Source organism: Ahaetulla prasina, chromosome 1, assembly GCF_028640845.1.
Source record: "Ahaetulla prasina isolate Xishuangbanna chromosome 1, ASM2864084v1, whole genome shotgun sequence".
Classification (NCBI taxonomy): Eukaryota; Metazoa; Chordata; class Lepidosauria; order Squamata; family Colubridae; genus Ahaetulla; species Ahaetulla prasina.
The window spans coordinates 20573657-20600802 of record NC_080539.1 but is presented as its reverse complement, the minus strand read 5'-3'; the positions used below and the strand labels follow the sequence as shown (position 1 = coordinate 20600802).

The following is a 27146-nucleotide window of genomic DNA, read 5'->3' as shown; positions in this document are numbered from 1 at the left end:
TAATCCATACATCCCTTTTAAGACTGAAATGAGAATTGCTTTTTTCTCATTATTACTCATTCGTTTGTTCATTTCTCTACCTTGCATGCTCCTATCCTGCAAGACAAACTGTGGTGATTAAAAATAGAATTATTAAATAATAATGAGAATCAGAAAATAGCACAAAATATTATTGAATGTAAAAATTGTGGTGTACCAAAGCAATAAATAATAAATATAAATAAAATAAAATATAAATAAAAAGGGAGTTATAAATATAAAATAAGCTTGCATCAATTATTAAAATCTGACAATAAAATAGGCTACTAGGAAAGAAAAGCTAGAGTAAAAAAATATGTTTTAAGGTTTTTCTTAAAGCATAAGAAGGAAAAGACTGTTTCGACTGACTGGGGATAGAATTCCAGAGTATTGGAGCTGCATCAATTCATTCTTGTGAATTTATGGGCTATTAAGGATCACAGACAAGAAAAGGGCTGTGAAGAATGGACAATGTGAAAAAGCAAAGAGCAGAGCTTGTCTACACGGAAATGCTTGGCAGAAAACTTCCTTCATACATCAGCAGCTGTTTTTTTGGGGGGTAGGGGGTGGAAGCAAAGCCATTCAGACAAGGAAATGAAACCAGCCATGGTAGCCCGTGATGTTTAGAACATAACAAGTTGTTTTCCTCTATCTTTGGGGAAATGTCAGGGCTGATTCAAATGTAATAAAGCCACAGGGAGGATTTTTTTCGGATGAAAAATTATTTGCTGCTTTCTTTAAATTGTAACATGTCAACCAGTATTTGATTGGACCAAAAGGAAAACTCGAGAATTTTTCAAAAGGAACAAATAGCACTAGACAGTAGACCATATTAATTGATGGACCAGTGTTCCAATTTCAGTATACAGCAGATAAGTGTCTCTATCTCATAGATCGATGTTTCTCAGTCTTGGCAATTTGGGAATTCTGGGAGTTGAAGTCCAGGCATCATAAAGTTGTAAATCATAGCGGAACTGGGAGGGTTTGTTTTTTGTTTTTGTTTTTTAAAAGAGCTTTACAATCCCACATATTTAAAATGTCTTAATTCCACTAAATGTGCAGACTGCATGTTCTTAAATATTTTGTCATAGCCAGACGATTGTAGATACTTGCTAAACATGTTTCCATTATGAAATATTTGTGGATTTTTTTTTCCAGTTGCAAATGGTTAATGCAACCCTTTCATGTTCAGAGCACCCTTCTTTTTTCCTTAATTAAGCATTTGTTTTTCAATCCACTGGTGATGTTCATTCAGAAGGAAACAAGAAATAGGCATGGGGGCCTCAAAATAGAAATGAAAGATAGGAGCTGCAGGGATCTGGAGCTATGGCACTTAGACAAAAAACAGTTATTTTGGTAGTATTTTCTGTCAGAGATGTTCTTCCTGCTTTATGAACAACAGTTATATACATGCATAATTATCATTAAATCATAAATATTCAGTGATCTCAAGTATTGTGATCAAGGATACCAGCTGCTTAAAATGACCAGATCCCAACTGAGTATGTTCATGTTTTTTCCATTTTAACCAGTAAAAACCAGAAGACATCCCCCTCCAGTCTCCCAGTGCTAAAAAATTCATGTTCCATCCAGCATCTTTCATTTTTATAACGCAAAATGCTTGACACTAGAAAACACTTCAAGCTGTTAATATGCAAGCAATGAATGGCAAATTGCCATTGTTTTTTTGTTTCAGTCCTTCTGTAGAACACAATCTTTATTTCTGGTCTTCTTGGCAGATTTCTTGAAGGTGGGGAGGAGTGAACTGTTTTGACAAGTAGTAAAGATTTTTCTATGCAGTGCATTGTGAGAACAGGGTTTCTTGGAGCTTTCCAAAATAAGTTTAGTTATAGCATTGATGTCCTTGACTTCTTGTAATCTCATGCAGACAGTTGGGAGTATAAGTAAAGTCGGAAACAAAATGTGGCATGCACTTTCCCAGGATATTTTGTTCTAGTCTTCTTTGCTTTATCTTCCTTCTTCCCACACCATCAAAAATTTATAGCTACTGAATATGCTCAGTTCACACTGGGCTAATTGAGACACTTAATATAAACTGTAGAGCCCTTGGTGGTCTCTGAGCTTGGCTGTTTGCTTGAAGATGTTTCATTATCTTACTAGCTAACATCATCAGGGTGAGGGAGGATGGCGTTTGTGTCCTGTACTTAAAATCCCACATATTCGATCAAGCTTTCTTCTACTAAGTATGCAGAAGACCTCAGTATGAAACTGAGAAAGCAAGGGGGAATAGAATGGAATATCCTAGGAAAGGCAACAAATCCCACCCTCCCTTGTAAAGATGAGGTTACCTCTAATTGGGTAATGAAACATCTGCAAGCAAACAGCCAACCTCAGAGAGCACCAAGGACTCCACAGTTCAATCCTGAGCTACCTAAATTCTTTACTATTGGGACATAATATAGATGTTGCATTTCTTTGTATATGGGTGTTGCTCTTCTGGCTACCTAAGAAACTGTAATCAGAATGACTTCATTTTTAGAATGTAATAGTCTTCCTCTGTCTGGTCACCCCAGAGGTATCAATCTAAAGTTTCCATCATCTCTAACTAATGTTGCCTAAACATCTGGGCCAGTGGTGGGTTTTAAATTTTTTTTACTACCGGTTCTGTGGCCATGGCTTGGTGGGCGTGGCAGGGGAAAGATACTATAAAATCTCCATTCCCTCCCCACTCCAGGTGAAGGATACTGCAAAATCCCTATTTCCTCCCAATTAGCTGGGACTTGGGAGGCAGAGAATAAATAGGGGTGGGCCAATCAGAGGTGGTATTTACCAGTTCTCCGAACTACTCAAAATTTCCCCTACCGGTTCTCCAGAACTGGTCAGAACCTGCTGAAATCCATCACTGATCTGGGCTAATTTTTTTATGCTTGGTAAATGTTGGATTAGTCCCTACAGTTTCTGTAGGGCAAGGTTTTTCAGATGTGGGTAGACATTGCCCCTTTCCTAGGCCTGAGAGAGTGGGACTGGCCCAAGGTCATCCACCTGGTTTCATACCTAAGGCAGGACTAGAATTCACAGCCCCCACACCCACTTTCTAACCTGGTGCACTACACCAAACGATTCCCTATCTAGAAGAATACAATTTCTGTCTATATGAGTGGGAGGAGGGATCACCTTCCTGTTTAATTTACCTGCCTGTTCGCCTAGTAGCCAGTCAGGTGCTTTCAGAAAACTCAGATGCCTGGTATAAAGATAATTGCTTTCTCTCCTTGTGTGCCCCAGGCATGTGGTTATTAGATGGATATGAACATGGATACGAACAGGCAAGTCTCTGGTAGATCGTTTTAGTTTCCTTTATTGCCAAAAGAGTCAATAAAGTGGCATTTCATTGCTCTCATCAGGACATTTATTTCTAGGGGAAAAATGCATGCAGGGATGGTTTCATTCCAGTTGGTAGGCTAAGTTACTGGGATTACACAAAGACTCAGGGCGGCCTTACACAATGTAAGCCGCCCTGAGTCTTCGAAGAAGGGCGGGATATAAATTCAAATAAAATAAAATAAAAAAATTAACACTGGAGCCAATTCTCATGCTCCAAGGTTTTTTGGGTTAATGAGAGATGTTTATGCTATGTTCTATGGTTATTTAAATATGAGCCAGCCATGTGCAGCAGCTGCCAAAAAAGCCAACACAGTTCTAGGCTGCATAAACAGAGGGATAAAAACAAGATCACGTGAAGTGTTAATGCCACTTTATAAGGCCTTGGTAAGGCCACACTTGGAATACGGCATTCAGTTTTGGTTGCCACGATGTAAAAAAAGATGCTGAGACTCTTGAAAGAGTGCAGAGAAGAGCAACAAAGAGGATTAGGGGACTGGAGGCTAAAACATATAAAGAACAGTTGCAGGAGCTGGGTATGTCTAGTTTAATGAAAAGAAGGACTAGGGGAGACATAACAGTGTTCCGATATCTCAGGGGCTGCCACAAAGAAGAGGGAGTCAGGCTGTTCTCCAAAGCACCTGAAGGTACGACAAGAAACAGTGAATGCAAACTAATCAAGGAGAGAAGCAACTTAGAACTAAGGAGAAATTTCCTGACTGTTAGAACAATGAATCAGTGGAACAACTTGCTTCCAGAAGTTGTGAATGCTCCAACACTGGAAGTTTTTAAGAAGATGTTGGATAACCATTTGTCTGAAGTGGTGTAGGGTTTCCTGCCTAAGCAGGGGGTTGGACTAGAAGACCTCCAAGGTCCCTCCAACTCTGTTATTCTAAATTCTAAATTATCAAAAATGCTAAGACAGTTTACAATATGATAAGTACATTATTTGTAAATAAAACCAACCTGGAAAATAGTTACTGCATACCAAAGGAGAGGGAACCATACTTCCAAGGTATTCGTTGTCCTTTTATAACTAACCCAGAGACACAAATCAGTACTGATTATGTTCCCAGAGTGAGTAATACGACCTTATGCTATTTGGTTGGCGTTTCATATTACTTTATTTTGGATTATTTTGATCCCTCCTTTGCTGTTTTCAAGGTGGCTTGTAAATCAACAGAATAAATAGACATCCCTTTTTTTTGCAAGGTAAAACAACAGTTTGTTATAACACAGCGAGAAAAAAAAGCAAAATTCATTATGTAGCAGAAATGCACACAGCCTTCAAAGAGAGAATTGTAATCACCTGACATTGGTTCTAACTGGCTGCCAAAAAGCTAAATGTAACAGCCTCCAGTAAATTTAATTGACACCTGACTTAGGCAGTTAAGTCAATTAATCATAGGATTCTTAATTGATTCTATAATCTGAATGAACTTTCTCATAAGCACATTCCTGAATATATGATGAATATATGAATATATGGTAAAATATTCCTAAAGAGATTTTCCTTTCTCTTTCACATGAGAATATCTTCTAAGGCAACATTTGTCACCCATCGGTTTGTGTTAAAAACATAAGGTGTGAGATTTAAACATCTTCTTCCATATTTATCACAGGACCTTTTTAAAAAATCAAGCAGTTATCTGTTTATCATTTATATTCCACCACAATTGAAAGAATTTTGGTGACCTTCAGAATATTTTTTTAATTAAAGCATCAGCAGTATCAATCAACTTAAAAAAAATAAATCTGCATCATGAAATCATAAACTCCCTCCCAGAATGAAAGAATAGAAGATGAAGTAATCATGAATTTAAGTGGAACACTTTCCAGAATAACTTCAGTTTTTTTATATTTATCGTCAGAGAAGAGCTTAGTTTTTAATATCAATTCATCAGGGAGGAAGCTAATCTCTGAGCTAAGAGACTTTTCCAAAGTGCCAACATTGTCACTGCAAAGCAGCATATTCTAGATTTTCTGCCTTCATCTCCTAGAAATGCACAATTCCACTTTAATTATATGTGGACATATTATAAAAATGCTAGGGAATTCTGGAAGCTGGCACTCAGACAAATTAGCCATCAACAAGCACATAGAGATAAGCAACATCTACACACCATTCAAAAGACAGTCAAAAAACCTGCTAAACAAAAAGACCAAACATCTCCTCACCAGCAATCAAATCCAAATCAGGAGAGACTAACACCAAGATTAACACTAGACCAGGTATGTCATACAAAATATTGTATGTTAGAGATATCAAAAAGACATAGAATGTGGTCACAAAGTTCAGGAACAAGAAAAATAATTACAATTGTGTCTCCATTTTCTAGAGGGCAGGGCATGGAGCAATTGAGGGCCGCATCAGGGTTGTTTTTGACCTTGGGGGGCTGGGTAGACATGAGCTGTGGTGGCCTAGAGGTGGAGCTCTTGCCTCCCAATCAGAAGGTTGTGAGTTCGATTCTAGGTAGAGGCCAGATGTAGGCTCTCCTGCTTGGGCAGGGGGTTGGACTAGATGACCTGCAAGGTCCCTTCCAACTCTGTTAAAAAAAATGGCCGGTGTGGGCATGGCCAGCTCGACATCACTCATACTCCCCAGCCCCATTCAGGCCACCACAGGTGTCCCCCGACATGAGTGACATTGAGCTGACCATGCTTCAGGACCCCTGTTCTAGATGAGGGGGTATCAAATTCAAGGCCTGCAGGCCAGATCCTGCCCTCGGGGTGCTTAGATTTGACCTGCGGGGCCACCCTGCAAACAGTGAAGGACCAGCCCACAGTGCCAGCGAAAACGGAGCTTGGGAAGGCCTCATGCAGCCCTTCCAAGTTCTGTTTTCACTGGCAGAGGGCTGCAGGAGGTCATCGTGGTCGAAAACAGAGCTCGGGAGGGCCACGTGCGGCCCTCCCAAGCTCCGTTTTCATTGGCAAAGACACTACAGGCCAGTCCTTTGCTGTTGCCAGGGTGGCCCCGCCAGCCAGATCTAAGCACCCTGTGGACCGAATCCGGCTCGCAGGCCTTGAGTTTGACACCCCTGCACTAGACCAACAATCAAGGAAATACTAACTCAAACAAACAAGCTAACAGTAAACAGCATGAACCACCAAGAATTCTCCCACCAACACCAAGCCAGTAGATTAGAATATAAATGGAGAGCAAACCCGACTCTTTCCTACCACTGAAAACATTACCTAGTTTGGTAATAAATGTCTGTAAGAAAACGACACTAAGAACTGGACAAGGCTCATGAGAGACCACCAGAAGCTCAGAGACAACCAAGGGTCCCAGAAACATGTTATATACTGTTGATTGCATTGGAGAGTTGACTAATTTCCTAAAAGGACTATAAGGGGCGTGCATAAGAGCACAAAAGTGCCTACCGTTCCTGTCCTATTGTTTCCTTTCATTATATCAAATTAATATAGTTATTGCATACTTTTGCTCATATATATCCTTATATGATATGTAGTTATTTTATGTTGATGCTTGTGTATATTGTTGTGACAAAATAAAAAAAAAATTGTGGCTGGTTAAAATCAGAGTTTTGTCATTTGGAGATAACCACACATTTTGATATCTTGGCCGCTTGTGGACAAACAAAAGACTGTAATTTTTTCATAGAGCCTGGAATTACTTTAAAATACCAGTGTAGATTTGATGGCCTGCCTGATTCCAGAGTCTGTGCTTCCTTCCTTCTTTCTTTCTTTGAAAATCATTTTGACTGCCCATCATACAGCATCTGCATAGCTGTCTGTGAAAGCAGAGGGCTCTGTCTAAACAGGCAAGTTGTCAAATACTATTCTTCCTTCGCCTGTATACGAGGGGAGGGCACAGATCTGAGATGGGGGAAGAAACAAGCTGAAACTCAGTCAAATATCTTACCAGTTCATTCATTGCTCATGACCCTTGTCCAGGTGTTAGTGCTGGTTCCTGAAATTTCAGTAGAAGGGGGGGAGTGTAGCTGTAGCAACAGCTGCGGCTGCTACTGTCAACAAAGTTCATTAGCAGTTTCTTTTTAAAAAAAACCCACACAGCTCGCTTGTGGCATACAGGCATTTTGATATCCTTCATTATTTCATTGGTAGAATTTTGAATTCCATTTCATTTTTGGTGAATTTGGTATAAAAAAAAACATGCTATTAATCAAGCTATTCTCTAAAGCACCTGGAGGCAGGACAAGAAGTAATGGATGGGGAAAGTAATCAAAAAAATTTCCTAATTGAACAATCAGTGGAACTGCTTGCCTTTAGAAATTGTGGGTGGAAACTGGATGTTTTTAAGAAGAGATTGAACAACCATTTGTCTGGTTTTGTTTTGATTTGCTCCCATATAAATTTGTTTTGCAAAATATTATTAATGCTGAAGGAAGCAATGGAAATATAAGCAATGGATATATGGGACAATCAGCAACATATTGGTTATGAATTTGCCTCTTATTACTGATACATTACTTCTGTTGTCCTGGTTAGAAGTTTTCACCAATCCTAGCAGAGTAAGTCCTTTAATCAGAGATCTCAAGGAATGAAACTGAAGCATTCCTTGGTACTAAATGTAGAGCTCTGCCACTGAGCTAAAGCCTCACATGACCATTTGAAGCTGAGTCAAACCCCTGGATTGTCAACTGCTACAAGTTCTCTAATTTTTTAAAATTCTCCAAAGAGGATGCTATGCCTTAAACTCCTCCCTTGTTGTATAATAAGTTGGAGGCACACATAAAACACACAATATTTCTTTTACTTTTTTCTTAGCTTAATCAGGCTATGATTTATAACTTAGTGTTATTATTATTATTAGTCTATTCTATTCTATTCTATTCTATTCTATTCTATTCTATTCTATTCTTTTCTAAAAATCATAGCAGAGGAAGGATAAATATAGCCACCTCAAACCCCTGTTAGCATTGGAAATTAAGTACTACTGTGTTTTTGAAAAGTGCTATCCATTCTTTACTGTGATTAGAATCTTTTGTGTTCTAAGACAATCATCTCAGTAACAGAATAGAATAGAATAGAATTTTATTGGCCAAGTGTGATTGGACACACAAGGAATTTGTCTTGGTGCATATGCTCTCAGTGTACATAAAAGAAAAGATACGTTCATCAAGGTACAACATTTACAACACAATTGATGGTCAATATATCAATATAAATCATAAGGATTGCCAGCAACAAGTTATAGTCATACAGTCATAAGTGGAAAGAGATTGGTGATGGGAACTATGAGACGATTAATAGTACTGCAGATTCAGTAAATAGTTTGACAGTGTTGATGGAATTATTTGTTTAGCAGAGCATCAATCATCATCAATCATCTCTAGTCCTTATTTTGCAATTTGATTTTGTTAATTTGGGACCTACTTTCTGAAGGAACAGATTCCAAATTTGCTCCTTCATTTGTAAGATCTTTCTTCTGAGCTTGAGAATGGCTGTCCTATTTCTTCTTAACTGTCTCATCTTCAGGCTACATATTTCCACGTTGTTACTACTTTTTCTTCTGGGACATGGTATCTAGACTTCTTACCATTTTTATCACTGTGCACTTTGCACATTTGAACTTTTCAGTTATTTTTTAAAATAGGCCACAACTTTGCAGAAAAAGATCTCTATTATGCAGTTCTGAATGCATAAACTTAAGATCCAGCAGGGCCATTTGTACGGGTTAAATGAAAAGGATAATCTTTTCCACTTCTGTTCCTTGTCATCTTCTTAACAAAAGATTCTGGGAATCTGGTTTTCTTCATGCATACCATATACTCTGTTCCATTTGTGTTCTTATGGTATCACTCCTTGGAATGCTTTGCTCCCAAAGGTGAAAAGCATCAAAAGAAACACTACAGGTTTTTTTTTATTATTTAAAAAATGTGGAATCAAATGCACGAAATCCAGACATTTTACGCACTCACATATCCACACACATTTTTGAAGCCTCAATCACATCATATGGGTCTTTCTAATGCTTCATGACCCAGGATTTAAGGATCATGTGCCTTTTTGAGACAATAAGACTATTGCCTTTGGGCTTTAGACATACTTCACCAGATTATCATTTTGTCAGTAGCCACAAATCTTTTGGGAAGCAAGAATGCAATTCTCATTTTGTGAACTACTTGGGAAGCAGAGCAAAAGGAGCAAGACAAGAACTTGTTAAGATATTAATAAAGTATGGATTACTTGCTTGCTTGAGTTATATCACATCAGTATATGAACAGTCAGAACTGTGTCTTTAGCATAAATCCAATAATGCATATGTATTTAGGTGGTAAAGCATTTAACTGAACAAGATGCAAAGTGAGAGAACAGCATTAGCCAGATTATCCCATTGAAAGAGACAATTCTTTGGTGCTTAAGATGACTTCTATCACACCCTCCAAAACTGTGGCTGTTATTTTGCCTTGTTCTCTTTTCATTCCTAGACACAGACCCTCTGTTTTTGGTAGCTGCTTTAATCCAGTCAGTTTAAGAGAAAGAGTGATAACCGATTTTGCTGGCTTTGTGATTGAAATAATTGAAGATGTTGCCATCAGTATGATGTTGTCAAAGCTCTAGGTCACCCATTGGCCTTCAGTATGTGACTGTCAAAGAGCCAGAATGAATTAAGGTCAAGCTCTTGAGTCTTTCTCTAAATTAGAGAAATATCGAGAGCCACTTGTTCCTATCTCCTTACCGCTTATTCTGTAGGTTTCTACTGAAAAACATCCCCTGGTCTTTGCTAAGAGCAGTTGCTGCATGGCTTACATAAAATTATTCAGTACATACTCAAGTTTGGATTATATTTCAGGATTTTAAAAATAAAGTTTGAAAACAGCATAGAAAATGAAAGGGCTGGAAAAGCACCCATAAACTCAACCATAGTCATTATCTTATTTTCCAAAGAATGCAACCTCCCATGCACTTAATTTTGAAAACAGAAGGTAGCAGGGTTTGTTTAATTGGCATATTCTAAAGGTTTCTTTATTGCAACAAAATGGTAGAACGAGATGCAAAGAAGTAAGGAAAACGCTCAGGAGGGAGAAGAACATATTGGAATATTGTGAAGCAGGGCATGGATAACCAATTGACTCAGTTAAAGGGAACATCTTGGTGCTCCTTCATGTTCTTCGAACTTGATTGTTTTCTTACATTTCATTATCAAACTAGGTAACATCATCTGTGGTGAGCATCTTCTTGTATGTCAGCAAGTTGATTTGATCCATGGCTTTCATTATTCTCAAGCACTTTGTTGAGTTAGCAGAAGCAGGAGTTACTTTCCTTACAATGAGATCTCAGCAACGGGTATTATTGGCTGATTCCCCGCCCCACTTCCTCCATCCAAGTAAACAGCTGGATAACAATATTTAGAAAAAGCTGAATCAATATGCAAGGCTCACTTCTGAAGTTTTTGGAGAGTAGTGAATGGTTGCTTGCAGCATCTTGAGACAGACCACTGTGATAAAATGTTGAGACTCTAGAAAGAATGCAGAGAAGAGCAACAAACATGATTAGGGGACTGAAGGCTAAAACATATAAAAAATGGTTCCAATATGTCAGATGTTGCCACAAAGAAGAGGGAATCAAGCTATTCTCCAAAGCACCTGAGGGTAGGACAAAAAGCAATGGGTGGAAACTAATCAAGGAGAGAAACAACTTAGAACTAAGGAAAATTTCCTGACAGTTAGAAGAATCAATCAGTGGAACAATTTGCCTCCAGAAGTTGTGGGTGCTCCAACACTGGAAGTTTTTAAGAAGAGACTGGACAACCATTTTTTTTTTGTTTACATTTATACCCCGCCCTTCTCCGAAGACTCAGGGCGGCTTACAGTGTATAAGGCAATAGTCTCATTCTATTTGTATATTTTTACAAAGTCAACTTATTGCCCCCCCCAACAATCTGGGTCCTCATTTTACCTACCTTATAAAGGATGGAAGGCTGAGTCAACCTTGGGCCGGGCTCGAACCTGCAGTAATTGCAGGCTACTGTGTTCTTAATAACAGGCTTTACCAGCGTGAGCTAAACCGGCCCCTATTTGTCTGAAATGGTATAGGGTTTCTTGCCTGAGCAGGGAGTTGGACTATAAGACCTCCAAGATCTCTTCCAATTAATTCTATTCTATTCTATTCTATTCTATTCTATTCTATTCTATTCTATTCTATTCTATTCTACCCTACCCTACCCTACCCTACTGTACTCTACTCTACTCTACTCTATTCATCATTGATCAGTTTTGTTATTCTGTTATTAAGAACCTTGTCCAAAAATACCTATGGATTGCTTACATAAACAGTGAGTATATTATGGCATAAATGCTCTGATGTCTCAAGGAAGTTTCTGTTTTTAAAAACAGAAAGAAATAATCTACTTGTTTAATTGGTTGAAATATGTTTATCCTGCTAGCCTCCAAAAGACTAACAAACATCACTGAAAATCAAAAAAAATACAGTGAAACTTCAGTTTTATAGCTCTTGATACAATGGATTCTGCATGCAATTGACCAAATCCTATCATGATTTATGGCATTGGCATAGTGATGCAGTTATGTCAATAACATCACCATGCTAATGGTGCAAATGATATAATTTGCAATATTTGTATCACAACAATGTCATATTCTTCCATTTGTTGGACTTTAGAGAATATCACATCCCCCACCCACCCCCTGGTTGGTTTGTTAAAATAAAGGTTCACTGTCATTAAATAGCAAGGTGTTTTTTTCTTATAATTAAAAAACGGTTACCTCATTTCATCTTAGTGCCATCTTAGGTCTCCATGCTTAACGCCTAGGAGATGGAATTCTGAGCTATATTATCATTAACTTGGAGAAGTTAATGTAACAATATATTAGATATATTAACCCCACTATAAGAAAGACCTTTCTCATGGTGAGATCTTTACAACAATGGAACAGTCTGCCTATTAGAATAGAATAGAATAGAATAGAATAGAATAGAATAGAATAGAATAGAATAGAATAGAATAGAATAGAATAGATTTTTTTATTGGCCAAGTGTGATTGGACACAAGGAATTTGTCTTGGTGCATATGCTCTCAGTGTACCTAAAACAAAAGATACCTTCATCAAGGTACAACACTTACAACACTTAATGATAGTCATAGGGTACAAATTTAACACTTAATGATACAACACTTAATGATAGTCATAGGCTACAAATAAGCAGTCAGGAAACAATCGATATCAATATAAATCATAAGGATACAAGCAACAAAGTTAATCATACAGTCATAATAGAATAGAATAGAATAGAATTTTTATTGGCCAAGTGTGATTGGACACACAAGGAATTTGTCTTGGTGCATATGCTCTCAATGTACATAAAAGAAAAGATACGTTCATCAAGGTACAACATTTACAACACAATTGATAGTCAATATATCAATATAAATCATAAGGATTGCCAGCAACAAGTTATAGTCATACAGTCATAAGTGGAAAGAGATTGGTGATGGGAATTATGAAACGATTAATAGTAGTGCAGATTCAGTATATAGTTTGACAGTGTTGATGGAATTATTTGTTTAGCAGAGTGATGGCCTTTGGGAAAAAACTGTTCTTGTGTCTAGTTGTTCTGGTGTGCAGTGCTCTATAATGTCGTTTTGAGAGTAGGAGTTGAAACAGTTTATGTCCAGGATGCGAGGGGTCTGTAAATATTTTCACGGGCCACTTCTTGATTCGTGCAGTATACAGGTCCTCAATGGAAGGCAGGTTGGTAGCAATTATTTTTTCTGCAGTTCTAATTATCTTCTGAAGTCTGTGTTTTTCTTGTTGGGTTGCAGAACCAAACCAGACAGTTATAGAGGTGCAAATGACAGATTCAGTAATTCCTCTGTAGAACTGAATCAGCAGCTCCTTGGGCAGTTTGAGCTTACTGAGTTGGCGCAGAAAGAACATTCTTTGTTTTCCTTTTTTAATGATGTTTTTGATGTTAGCTGTCCATTTTAGATAAATGGAAGGAGATGGGTGATGAGAACGATGAGAAGATTAATAGTAATGCAGATTTAGTAAATAGTTTGACAGTGTTGAGGGAATTATTTGTTTAGCAGAGTGATGGCGTTCGGGAAAAAACTGTTCTTGTGTTTAGTTGTTCTTGTGTGCAGTGCTCTATAGCATCGTTTTGAGGGTAGGAGTTGAAACAGTTCATGTCCAGGATGTGAGGGGTCTGTAAATATTTTCCCAGCCCTCTTTTTGACTTGTGCAGTATTGAGGTTAAGGTTCTCCTATGGATAGTTTAGTATGTTTTCTTGCATAGTAGAGAGGGTTGAATCAGATGATAGTAATACAATAACACTTAGACTTATATACCGCTTCATAGTGCTTTTACAGCCCTCTCTAAACAGTTTACAGAGTCAGCATATTTGTCCCCAACAATCTGGGTCTTCATTTTACCCACCTCAGAAGGATGGAAGGCTGAGTCAACCTTGAGCCGGTAAGATTTGAACTGTCAAACTGCAGCTAGCAGTCACCTGAAGTAGCCTGCAGTACTGCAATCTAAACACTGCGCCACCTCGGCTCTTTGGTCCTTGGAGTCTCTTCCAAGTCTACATTTCTATGATTTTACATCCTATCCTTTATACATTTGCTTTCTCTGTGTGTGTGTGTATCTTCCAACAACTTGTTTAATCACCTTTAAAGCTGCCTAAATTGATGACTATTCCTGCATCTTGTAGCAGTGAGTGCCATAGATTAATTGTACATCATTCTGAATCTCCTGCCATTCAGCTTCAGTGGGGGATTTCTGAATTATACTATTTAATGGGAAGGAAAAATCCTTACATTGATTGTCCTTTCCATTTTAATTTTGCTAACATCTCTCTCTTCTGAACAAAATATCTTTAGGTACATGTATCTCTATGCATATACACAAACTTCTTCATTTGTGGAGACACGATGTACAAAATTAAAAATTCACCACCCTCTTTCTTCTTGTTGCCTGATTAACTCACGTTCCACATTTTTCTTGAACATCACCGTTTATTTTAAAATGAGCCTTGGCTTCCCTAGGCATCAGCAAATCTGCTTGATATTCTAGAGTGGTTTAGCATTGGGTAATGAACAGTCATTAAATGGCCCTGAGTCACAAGTTTGCTTTCTGTTTTTAGGGTTCAGCCTACGCACATCTGTCTACTGTATGACAAGGACAGCTGGAGACATTTAATTAGACCTATAATTATGGGGCATGTGGTAACATTGCTGCTCTCAAAAGGGGATATCAAGGTGGGGCTGTAGACTCTTGGAGAAGGAAAGGTGAAGACTTATTTGTCCATGGGGCTTAACCAAGGTGCTGGATAGCAAATTTTACCTGCTTTGAGACAGGTGGTAGAATCTTGGTAGCTTTTAAGGGTGGGGGAAAGCAGTCTTGACTTGGGATACTCAAAAAGCAAAGTTTCATTTAATTGTGATTTCTTGGACAAGCTATAGAGGACAACTTGACACAAAAGCTAAGCCATAAAATAGGATTTTGCAAGCCATGTAAGCCTGGTTCACACGCACACCATATCAAACTGAAATCAGACAGGATATAGTGTGTCTTGGACATTGTGTGAGCTTGGCTTGTGTTAATTACATATTTCCTTCTTCCATCTCCCTTTTAATTTTCACTTGTAACCTCAGTTTTCAATACTGCTGAGAAAGCTGGCAGCCTTTATAATATTCTACATCAGTCGTCCCTTTTCAAGAGGCAACTGGACTTTCTGGTTTTTCTTTGAAGACGTTTCAATTCGTACCTTGATGAACGTACCTTGATGAACTTATCTTTTCTTTTATGTACACTGAGAGCATATGCACCAAGACAAATTCCTTGTGTGTCCAATCACACTTGGCCAATAAAATTCTATTCTATTCTATTCTATTCTAATTCTCATCATCGACATCAGTGTTTCTCAACCTTGGCTGCTTGAAGATGTATGGACTTCAACTCCCAGAATTCCCCAGCCAGCATTTGCATTCACTGGCTGGGGAATTCTGGGACTTGAAGTCCACATATTTTCAAGTGGCCAAGGTTGAGAAACACTGATGGCCACAAACCTTATACAATATCTCAACCCACCCTGTTATCTTGTAAAGTCCCTCTTCCTTGTTTGAAATTATTGAGAGAAGCCAGGGATTTGTTGGGTGCCATTAAATGCCTCTAAGCATAACGATGCATGAAACCACCGCACTAAGACTATTACTCCCTAGGGATGCATCATAGTTTCTAAGCTAATCAATTCCTCCATTGAACTTCCTGGATCATTATGAGGTGTGTGTGTGTGTGTGTGTGTGTGTGTGTGTGTGTGTGTGTGTGTGTGTAACCAAGGCACAGAGTTTTTGATAGCTGTGGAAATTGTATTAACAATGAAAATACTGATTTGTTTTTTTTCCCCTCTGACTTTTGCAGTACTTTTGGCTGTTTGTCCTCTCCCGAGGTTTGGTTGGCATCGGTGAAGCTAGTTACTCTACCATCGCTCCAACTATTATCGGAGATCTCTTCACCAAAAACACTCGGACACTTATGCTGTCGGTCTTTTATTTTGCAATTCCTCTGGGCAGGTATTTACTTGTTTAATATATATCCTTGCTAAATTTCATGTCTTGTCTGGTCTAATTCATTTCTTTTTTCAAGATGTAAACCAGGGGTGTCCAAACTTGGCCCTTTGGAGAGTGGTGGACTTCAACTCCCAGAATTCCCCAGCCAGCATGAGCTATAAATTTAAGCAAGTTGCTAGTTGGAGAATTCTGGGAGTTGAAGTCCACCACTCTTCAAGGGGCCAAGTTTGGACATCCCTGATGTAAACCTTTCATCTTCAACACACAGTTCCTTTAGATTAGCCCTGTTAGTCTGCAGCAGGAAAATTGAGGTACGTTCCTGGCATTGCTTTAAGATTCAGAAAATTCAGTCAGTCAGAAGCAGGGAATATTACAAGTTTGAAAAAACTATTAATGGCCAGCTGGCTGGCTGAAAATATTAAAGGGGGCTCCACATAGAGCGATTTTGCTATAGATGTTGTTATGTGATGTTAGCTATCCTTGAAAATTTTATATCTGGAGCCATTTTATGGAGCAATGAAGCCCTAAATTGGTATGGTAATACCAAAATAATTTGATGTACTAAAACAGCAGGTAGTTTGGAACCACAGTTGCAAAAGACATATAACTCAAAATACATATGATTTCTGTAAATTTTCATAGGATACTGTATTCTTCTTCCCTACAACTTTATTTATTTTTTAAAAAACGTATCTGAGTGTTTTTAACTTGGAGTTTATGTTATGTTTTGCTATTCCAATTTTTTATTATATTGTTCCATAAGGTTTATTTGTTAGTTTGCTATTGGTCACCTCAAGTCCCTGGAATGATAGGATGGATGCACATTTTATATATGTAGATAGGACATTAATGAACTTACAATCTACTTTTTATCAGATTTTATACCTGTTGTTCTATGCCTAATGGAATTATGTAACTTAGTTACTTGATAACCTCCGTTAACCTTAGTTCAATAAATAAGGATCTAAGATGGTTCAATAAATGAACTAGCTGAGACATTTGAAGAAAAACTATCTGAGAGAGTTCAATAAATAAAAATCATTATGCTTTGGCTAAAAACACTAATTGGGTTCCTATTTCTAAGTGGGGGGCCCTCTTCGTCATTAATCCTATACCTCTCATTTGCTTGTTATTTTCTGAAAGGCTCAAAGAGAAATAAAAGAGGATATGAAATGTAGTGATTACTCAAATTTTCTTTGGTCATCTTAAATTGTACTTATTTGGAGGATGCAGATGAGTTATAATCACAAGACACACGACGTGCCAGATTATTTGTGTTAATAACAAATAGCAATAGCACTTACACTTATATACCGCTTCATAGTGCTTTTACAGCCCTCTCTAAGCGCTTTACAGAGTCAGCCTATTGCCCCCAACAATCTGGGTTACCATTTTATCCACCTCGGAAGGATGGAAGGCTGAGTCAACTTTGAGCCTGGTGAGATTTGAACTGCCAAGTTGCAGGCAGCTGGCAGTCAGCAGAAATAGCCTGCAGTACTGCACTCTAACCACTGCACCACCACGGCTCAAAAATTGTATTTTTTTTTCTGCTTTTCCTCTAGCAATGCCAGGCAGCATTTATTGGGCTTTCTTTCTTTCCTTTTCATCCCTGTAAGTAAATGTGGCTGAAGAAAGGGAAGAATTGGGTTAAACTCATTCGGTGACTTGACCTGGGTCTCCCTAGCCTCAGTTCAAAAACCACTAGGAAAGATCCTGGGATCATCAGCCCACTGCTCCATTTTCTATGTATACCTGATAGCGGTGAACTTCTGAATAAACTTGCTGAAATGGCAGTCTGAATGAATGACCAAGAGGGGTCTTCAGTGATTTAATTCGTACATGTTTTGCTTGGTTTCTGAGGTAATCTGTTTTCTGGAAGTTGAACAATAATAGGGACCAATCAATTTGACTGGATTTCCACAACATATTAAAGCACAGAAAACTCTTCTCGGGGTCAAAGCTCACCATGTTTTGTCTGTTGTGCAAATGCAGCGGCTATGGCTTTTCTAATCTGGTTAAATAAATCATGGTGATGTCGCCAGATACACTATTCTACCGCTTGCATTAGAAGTACACCATGATTAAGTGGATTATGTGTAGGGTTAGTGGACCATACAAGCATTCTGAATTTAAGTGTGGGGGGGGATGAACAGCATTTACTCAAAATTGCCATGTATATGAGTTAAAATGCATTCAGTCAGGTGTCTCATGCAAACAGCTGATTTTTATCCAGTGGGGTATTTTTCCAGTCCTCAAAAGAGATTGATTGATTGATTGATTGATTGGACTTATATAACTGCCCATCTTAAATACCATAACCCTGAATGGCTCTCAGGAAAAAAAAATGAAAACATAAAAACTGTAACAAAAATGCCCAATGCTTACACATTCTAACCTATCCAAAATCACGTCTACTAGGCTTCTACTGTACTTTACTCCAACTCTCAAATACTCCCTGGAGAAAGAGGAAAGAATGTTTGCACTCCCCAAAAAGGAACTTCTGATACGATTAGTTTGATCATATATTTCTGGATCTCCAGGTACATTTCTGATCCAGTTAATGGCTGATCAGGTTAAACACGTTGTATATGCAGGACCGGTAAGTCATTGGTACCCTGTGTTGGAACTTCACATATTTGTTTTGGGCTGAACTACAAATAGTGGAGTCCTTGATGCTCTCTCATCCTGGTTGTTTGCTTGCAGATGTTTCATTACCCAGCTAGATAAAATCATCTGTATGAGAGAATATGAGATTTTCTTTCAGTTTAAATGCAGTAGCTTGCCCTGCCACTGCTGATGAGGGTGTGGTTTTCTTCGTGGTATTTCCTTAATTAGGGTACTGTTTTCTGTTTGTTTGTTTGTTGATTTGATTGATTATCTGATGAACTATGAACTCCAAATCACACCCTTTTCTGCCTTTCTCACACACAGCATAAACAGTAGGATAACACTTCATGTTCAGCATTGTTGTTATAGTCATTGGTTGAGCCCAGATGTTCCCTTGGTGTTTACTGCCTCAAGGGTGAATTTGTCATATTTAATACTGCATCAGATGATTCAATGTGCAGATAGGCGGCTGCTGATCACCAGATGCTGGGGATATTTTTAATTATGTGCCATCAAATTAGTAGCTACTCTTAGAATCCACATAATGTAGATAAATCTTCTGCAATTCTGCAATTTCCAACAGTGTAATTTGTGTCCAAAATGTGATTTATTTATTTATTTATTTATTATTTATTTATTTTGTCACAACAATATATGTAGGAATCATACAAAAGATTATATAGTATATAAACATATATGGGTAAATATAAGGAGGTATAAGCATATATATAGAAAGAAGAAAAGAAAAACAATAGGACAGGAACGGTAGGCACGTTTGTGCGCTTATGCATGCCCCTTATGGTCCTCTTAGGAATGGGGTGAGGTCAATAGTAGAAAGTTTTTGGATAAAGCTTTTAGGATTATGGGAAGAGACCACAGAGTCAGGTAAAGTGTTCCAAGCACTGATGATTCTGTTACAGAAGTCATATTTTCTGCAATCTAGATTAAAGCGGTTGACATTAAGTTTAAATCTATTAGTTGCTCTAGTATTATTGCAATTATTGATAATGTCTGATAGCAATTTAGAAAGCTATAGTTCAAATACCTGGAGAGAAAAAGATTGTTTTGGTAACTCAACCATTCATGCTACTGGATTGGGACATAATAAATTTATTTTCATCCAAATATGTTAATTTGCACAACAAAAATTCTAGGCTAAACAGGATTGGTTGCTTGAAGGCTATCTGAATAGAGAGCTGTTTTGTTTTGTTAACCCAGATATAGTGATTAAGTAATGCTGTGTTAACTTAGCCCTAGTATTGTATGGTATTACCTTACAATATGATTTTTTTTTCTAGATGTAGTTTACAATTTGTACTGTGTTAAATTGGAAGTCTGCCTATATGGTAATTGTAGCTTTCTTATAATCCATTTTTATGCTGTTTTGGATACACACTCATTGCAGTAAGTGATAGAGGCTTGAATAATACCCACAGGATCGCTCACTGAGAAGCAGGTGTTGTGAGTTTGGTAAAAAAAAATAAAAACTGCCACTCCACAACATCTCAAGTCTGCCTGAATAGAAAAACCTTTATGCTGCCATACGTATAACTATCCCTTGCAATGTTCCCATTTGACATGAAGGGCTGAGTAAGACGTGATAGCAGTCTTCCATTATTTGAGGGGCTGACACAGAGAAGGGGGGGGGGTTTGACCTTTTCTCCAAAGTACCTGAGGGCAGGACAAGAAATAACGAATGGAGGATCATTAAAGAGAGGCCCAACCTAGAACTAAGAAGAAATTTCCTGACAGTGGGAACAATTAATCAGTAGAACAGCTTGCCTCCAGAAACTGTGGGTGCTCCATTACTGGATGTTTTCAAAAAGACACTGGACATTTGTCCATAATGGTATAAAGCCTCCTGTTTGAGCAGAGGATTGGACTAGTCCTGGGGTCTCCAACCTTGGTCACTTTAAGACTTGTGGACTTCAACTCCCAGAGCCCCCAGCAAAGCTGGCTGAGGGACTCTGGGAGTTGAAGTCCACAAGTCTTAAAGTGACCAAGGTTGGAGACCCCTGGACTAGAAGACCTCCAAATTGCCTTCCAACTCTATGATTCTATGTTCTATGTCCCTTTCCATGGGTCCAAAGAGAGGGTCGAAGCTGAAATGGAATGGAATGGAACTGGAAGGAGGTCTTCTAGTCCAGCCCCCGGCTGAAGCAGGAGAACCTTTACCCATGATGACAAACCTATGGCACGCTTGCCCGAGGTGGCACACAAAGCCATCTTTCCGGGCATGCGAGCTGTTGCCCAACTCACCTGCAGCTGCATATGCACGCACGCCCCAGCTGGTGTTTGGGTCTCTGGTGCTCATGTGTGCAATTCTGGGGACTCAGCTGGTCTTCGCAGCTCTCTTGTGCATGTGTGCACGTTTGTGCATGTGCGTGTGAGTACCTGTGCACAGCATGTGCATGCGCAGATGGCATTTGTGTACATGCATTGCATGCACAAAAACCATACACATGCGGAGGGGGCATAATAGCATACGGGGAGCCACGCAAAAGCCGCATACATGCACAGATGGTGCAACTGCACGTGCAGCGCACGAGTGAGCTGCACAAAAGCAGTACACATGCGCTAATGGTGCAGTTCCACCCACAGTGCACAGGGGAGGCACGCGAAAGCTGTGAGCATGTGCAGATAGTGTTGTGCGCACAGCACCCGGGGAAGGAGCCACGCATAAGCGAAGCATGTACCTGTTTGGCACTCGGTGAGTAAAAGCTCCACCCCCACTGACCTATACCATTTCAGATAAAAACATTTCAGTTGTGACAACCCTTTTAAAATAAAAATTAAAAAAATCAGCTGGGCTATTCTGCCGGCTGCCCTTGATGCGTGTTTTTTTCCATTTAGGCTCTCTTATCAGTCGGGCACATTCTTCTCACTTGTGGACAAGAGGAAGTCTCCATCTTCACAATGCCTGCCCCCCCCAAGTTTGGCAAGGTTGGAGACAGGGTGGGCACGTGAGGCTCGCCACCAAATTCCAAACAGTAAGGCTGTTTCCTGTGGAGAAACTCAGCCCTGTGTGTTTATTTCCATTGGGGAAAAGCTTTCCCGTAATGAACCGGGTGACAAAATGCCTACGAGAGGATGTATTTCTGCTTTTGCATAGCGTACAAGTTGGGAGACAAAGGCATGAAAGCATTCCATTTGCTCTTCAGGAATGAGTATATATCTATCTGCCTGTTTATCTCCTCTTGGTAAGGCCAGCTATTTTTCCTGAAGGTTTCAAGGAAGCTTGACTGAGTTCTGGCTATTAACATTTCTTTCCTGTGGCATTTTTGAACAGCAGCCATTCCTGTTCCTGCAGCCTTGTAAAGAAGCCTGCAGATTTAGAAGCCCGAAAAAAACATATTTTGCTATGATGAAGTGGGCTGGCTGCAGAACCATGGAAAGTTCAGCCCTTTCTCCAGAAGGGGAATACTTGCCTTCAAAAGTTGTGGGTGTTCCAACACTGGAGGTTTTTAAGAAGAGACTGGGCAGCCATTGGTCTGAAATGGTATAGGGTCTCTTGGTTGAGAAGGAGGTTGGGCTAGAAAACCTCTAAGGCCCCTTCCAACTCTGTTATTCTATTATGGCTCCTGTACAGGTAGTCCTCGACTTACAACCGTTTTTTAGTAGCCATTCAAAGTTACAACAGCACTGAAAAAAGTGATTTACAACCAGAATTGGGCTTCAAAAATTTTAGCAAGGGGTTCTCTGCCTGGTTGCTGGGTGGGCGTGGCCATGGTGGGCATGGCCTAGTTGGCCTCCTGTACCATGGTGTGGGGGGGGGGATGTTTTTGTCCTCCCCGGGCTCAGAAGGCTTTTCTCAAGCCTCCGGGAGGACGAAAAATAGCCTCCCCAGGCACCGGAGGCCTTCTGGAGACTTCTGGTAGGCCCATTTTTCACCTTCCCCTAGCCTCCACCTGCACTTACCTGCATCCAAAACCGATCGTGTGGGGACTCCTGGGATGGGAGAAAGGGGTGGTCAGGGCCAGCCAGGAGTGGGATTTGGAGGTTCTCCGAACTCTACAGAATCTTAGCTAGAGGTTCTCCCGAACCCCTGCGAGTCCACACATTTATGATTGTCACAGCATCCCCATAGTCAAAATTCAGGCACTTGGCAACCAGCATGCATTTACAACAATTGCAGTATCCCAGGGTCATGTGATCACCATTGGTGAGCTTTCCCAGCCAGCTTCTGTCAATCAAAGTCAGAGATGGGAAGCAGATTTGCTTAACAACTGCATGATTTCCTTGACAAATGTGGCCAAAAAAAAAAAAAAGTTATAAAATTGGGCACGACTCACTTAGCAACTGCAATGGAAATTCTGGTCCCAATTGTGGCCGTGAGTTGAGGACTACCTGTATCTCTCAGCTTGAAGTAGGTGGAAGGATTTTTGTTTTCTCTTGTCATCCACTCCCTTGCTGAACACAAGACACTTGTCTCCGAGGCATTCCTGTGGGAACCATGCAAGGTTTTAAATATAAGGCAAACGTATAATTAATGAAATGAATTGTATAATTAAATGTAAAATATGCTCTGGAAACATGCACTGCAACAATACATTGGCATATATAAGAAGGATGTGGAGGAATTACGAGTGCAGAACTGAAAAGATGGTGAGAGGCTTGGAGGCTAAATTCTGTGAAGCAGGGGCCTCCAACCTTGGCAACTTTAAGCCTGGAGGACTTCAACTCCCAGCAAAGCTGGCTGGGGCATTCTGGGAGTTAAAGTCCTTCGGGCTTAAAGTTGCCAAGGTTGGAGACTCCTTCTGTGAAGGACAATGAAAAGAACTGAGTATGTCTAACCTAGGGAAGAAAAGGCTGAGGGGACCCATGATCACAATCTATCAATAATTGAAGGACTGTCACAGGGAAAGGGATGGATATGTTCTCCATAGTACCTGAAAGAAGGGCAAGAGGAGAAGACAAGTGGAAGCACAGGTATAGTATCGGTTGTTATACCTGCCTCAATAGTAGCAATTGTGATACACACTTAATGATAGTCATAGGCTACAAATAAGCAATCAAGAAACAATATCAGTATAAATTGTAAGGATAAGAGCAACAAAGTTAATCATACAGTCATAAGTGGAAGGAGATGGGTGATGGGAACGATGAGAAGATTAATAGTAATGCAGATTTAGTAAATAGTTTGACAGTGTTGAGGGAATTATTTGTTTAGCAGAGTGATGGCGTTCGGGAAGAAACTGTTCTTGTGTCTAGTTGTTCTGGTGTGCAGTGCTCTATAGCGTCGTTTTGAGGGTAGGAGTTGAAACAGTTCATGTCCAGGATGTGAGAGGTCTGTAAATATTTTCACAGCCCTCTTTTTGACTCGTGCAGTATTGAGGTTAAGGTTCTCCTATGGATAGTTTAGTATGTTTTCCTGCACAGTAGAGAGGGTTGAATCAGATGATAGCAATAGCAATAGCACTTAGACTTATATACCGGTATAAGGTATATTTGAGGGTAGGAGTTTTCAATAAACTGTAGTTAATCAAAGATTCTTAGAGCCCAGATATTGCAGTCCTCTCCTACATATTCTAAAACTAGATAACTCTGCAAAACAAAATAAATTATGGGTAGTTCTCAACTTACGACTATTTGTTTAACGACCGTTCAAAATTACAGCAGTGCTGAAAAAAAAGGAGTTATAACCGGTCCACACACTTACCACTATCATAGCACCACCACTCCCCATGGTTATATGGTTACATGATCAAAATTTGGGCATTTGGCAATTGGCATACATTTATGATGGCTGCAGCATCCCAGGGTCACGTGATTGCCATTTGCAACCTTCCCAGCCAACCTCCGACAAGCAAAGTCCACGGGGTGGGGGTGGGGAGCCGGATTTGCCTAACAATCATGTGATTCACTTAATGATCACAGTGATCCACTTAACAACTGCAGCAAAAAAAAAAAGGTTGTAAAATCAAATGCAACTCAAGAGTCGTCTTGCTTAGCAAAGGAAGTTTTGGCCCCAACTACGGTTATAAACTGAGGACTACCTATACTTGTATTATGGTGTTTTATATCGATTTTGCTAGCCAGAACTTTCCAAAATGAATCCTGGGAGTTATAGTATAGAGAAGATGCCAGAATATTTCATGATAATCTATAGGAAGGGTCCACTAAAGCTCTCTTAGTGCTACAATCTACTGGAGTCTTGGTACAAAATAAAAAAATCCATTAAAATAGGCCAGGCAATTGAAAAACTGCCTTCAAGAACCAAACATAATTATTTTTAATGAGTTCACTAGGACTCTGCCTGTGATGCAATGTTGAGCTTGTGTGGATTTTTGTGATTGCAAAAATATATATAGCTTGGGAGTGTGTAGAAATCTCTTACATTAGAAATTTAGAGGCTTGTGTAATATTATTACACAACTTATTTTCCAAAGCACCAGAAGGCAGGTCAAGAAACAATGGATGGAAACTAATCAAGGAGAGAAGCAACCTGGAATTAAGGATAAACTTCCTAAAGTGAGGACAATTAATCAGTGGAACAGCTTGTCTCCAGAAGTTGTGGGTGTCACTGGAGGTTTTTAAGAAGCGACTGGACAGTCACTTGCCTGAAATGGTATCAGGTCTCCTGCTTGAGCAGAGGGTTGGACTAGAAGACCTCCAAGGTTCCTTCCAGCTCTATTCTATTCTGACCCTGTTTCTGATATTATTGGGTTGGCTATGCTTTTTTTTTTAATTTGAATTTATATCCCGCCCTTCTCCGAAGACTCAGGGCGGCTTACAATGTGTTAAGCAATAGTCTTCATCCATTTGTATATTATATACAAAGTCAACTTTTATTGCCCCCAACAATCTGGGTCCTCATTTTACCTACCTTATAAAGGATGGAAGGCAGAGTCAACCTTGGGCCTGGTGGGACTTGAACCTGCAGTAATTGCAAGCAGCTGTGTTAATAACAGACAGACTTAGTCTGCCTAGCCACCAGAGGCTTAAAGTGCTGGATGAGTAATAATAGGAGCATCAAGGAAGCAACAAAATTAAGTGATTTCAGAATCTCTTTACAACCATCTATTTGTCAACTAAGATCTGGGTAATCCCCAAAATACTGTAATGTCTTGACGAACATGTTTCTTTCTTGATTTGGCAACTATGGTAAAATGAATACCGTATATCTGGAGCCATTGGGAACTCAGGCTGGCTCAAAACCTGACCAAATAACTAAAGTCATATTCCATTTTTTTCCTGTGTGGTTTTATCTTACTATTTTTTATTTCTTTCTGTTTTCTAGTGGCTTAGGATATATCACGGGATCAAGTGTCAAGCAAGTAGCTGGAGATTGGCACTGGGCCCTGCGGGTGAGTAGTGAGCAGGATTATCATATCTGCATTGCAAAGATCTAAGTCACCACAAGATGGCAGCAAAGAGAGCTAGGACACTCCAACTCTTGGCTGCTATCTAGTGATGGTCCAGTTTTTGCAGGCTATGTATTGTAGCTCTAGTGATGAACTCTTATTTAGATTTAACACATTTGTATAGAAAATCTGAATAAATATCATGCCTCTTTCTCTCTGATTTAAGCAAAATTTATAATTCAGCAGAATTCAGGTGCAACATAATGGCCTGATATATATTTGATGTACCTGATTTCTGACGTATTAAGCCCTGATGTGTGGTTTGTTTGGCTTTAACTTAACATGTTCTGCAAACCTAAAAATTGCAATTTGTAAATCATAGTGTTTGGCTTTGTGCGAAGTATGAATACAACAAGCTGTGGTTTGTTTATTCAACCAAAGTTACTCAGCATGGTGTGCAGAGTGATGCTTGTGGAGAGAAGATTTGATGGAAATGAAGCTTTATCCTCTTATATTATTTTGGACATAAAGTTTTGCAGTCGAGTGTAGTTACAGTAGAGGTTAAGTCTACTGTAGACTTAAGCTACTAATATGCGCTACAATTAGAAGTAGGCTAGGAAATGATTTCTGGGTATCACTTACTGCCCTTTTTTTCTCCATGCATATTTATTCCTTCAAAATTCACAAAAGGTTTGGATGATATGAATGTAGGATCTGGACAATTTTCCTGTGACCAGAGGTTGCCTTTTAAATTGTTCTACATGGTCAGCCAGAGGTGTGGCTTATATTACAATGTCAACGGTGCATCTGAGGCCAATGTTTGACTCACCATGTTCCTTTCTGAAGTGTTTGATGGGGTTGAAGTAGATGGGAACTCTGTAGCTCCAGAATGACTCATCTGGGTTCAGTTAATGTGGCTGTGGATTGTCTAATCAGATCCATGAGTGAAGAGATGGGCTTGGCTTGTTAGTGGCTGAGTTAATGGGTTGTGCACGCAGGGCCACTGTGCTTCTGAGGTATATTTGGAGGTGTTTGTAGAGGTATATGTGGGGAAATGATGAGAGCCAAGGACCAGAAATGGACAATTACATTCTTTGCTGTCTTTTTGCATTCTGGTAAGCAGGATGTTGTTCCCAGCAATCCATTCCTGTTCTTCCCCCCGTTTTCCCCCCAGCCCTCTTTGAGTTCTTCAGCTTTTTTCCTTTAGTTTTTTTCCATTTCCTCCCCCCCCCTCCTCATCCCCCACAATTTTGGCAAACCTCTAAACTTACCAATCGAATAACAGAGTTGAAAGGGATTTAGAACAGAACAGAACAGAAACAGAACAACAGAGTTGGGGACCCTGAAGATCTTCCAT

The 27146-nt window shown here is 39.4% G+C and overlaps 1 protein-coding gene across 1 annotated transcript in view; it reads left to right on the top strand.

Moving 5' to 3' along the window:
• SPNS2 (SPNS lysolipid transporter 2, sphingosine-1-phosphate) overlaps nt 1-27146 on the top strand; it is a 145249-nt gene that overhangs the window by 99838 nt on the left and 18265 nt on the right. Inside the window, exons 4-5 of the mRNA XM_058164339.1 lie at nt 15730-15881; nt 25726-25792. Of these exons, the coding sequence (XP_058020322.1) occupies nt 15730-15881; nt 25726-25792 (219 nt within the window). The remainder of the gene's footprint in view (nt 1-15729; nt 15882-25725; nt 25793-27146) is intronic.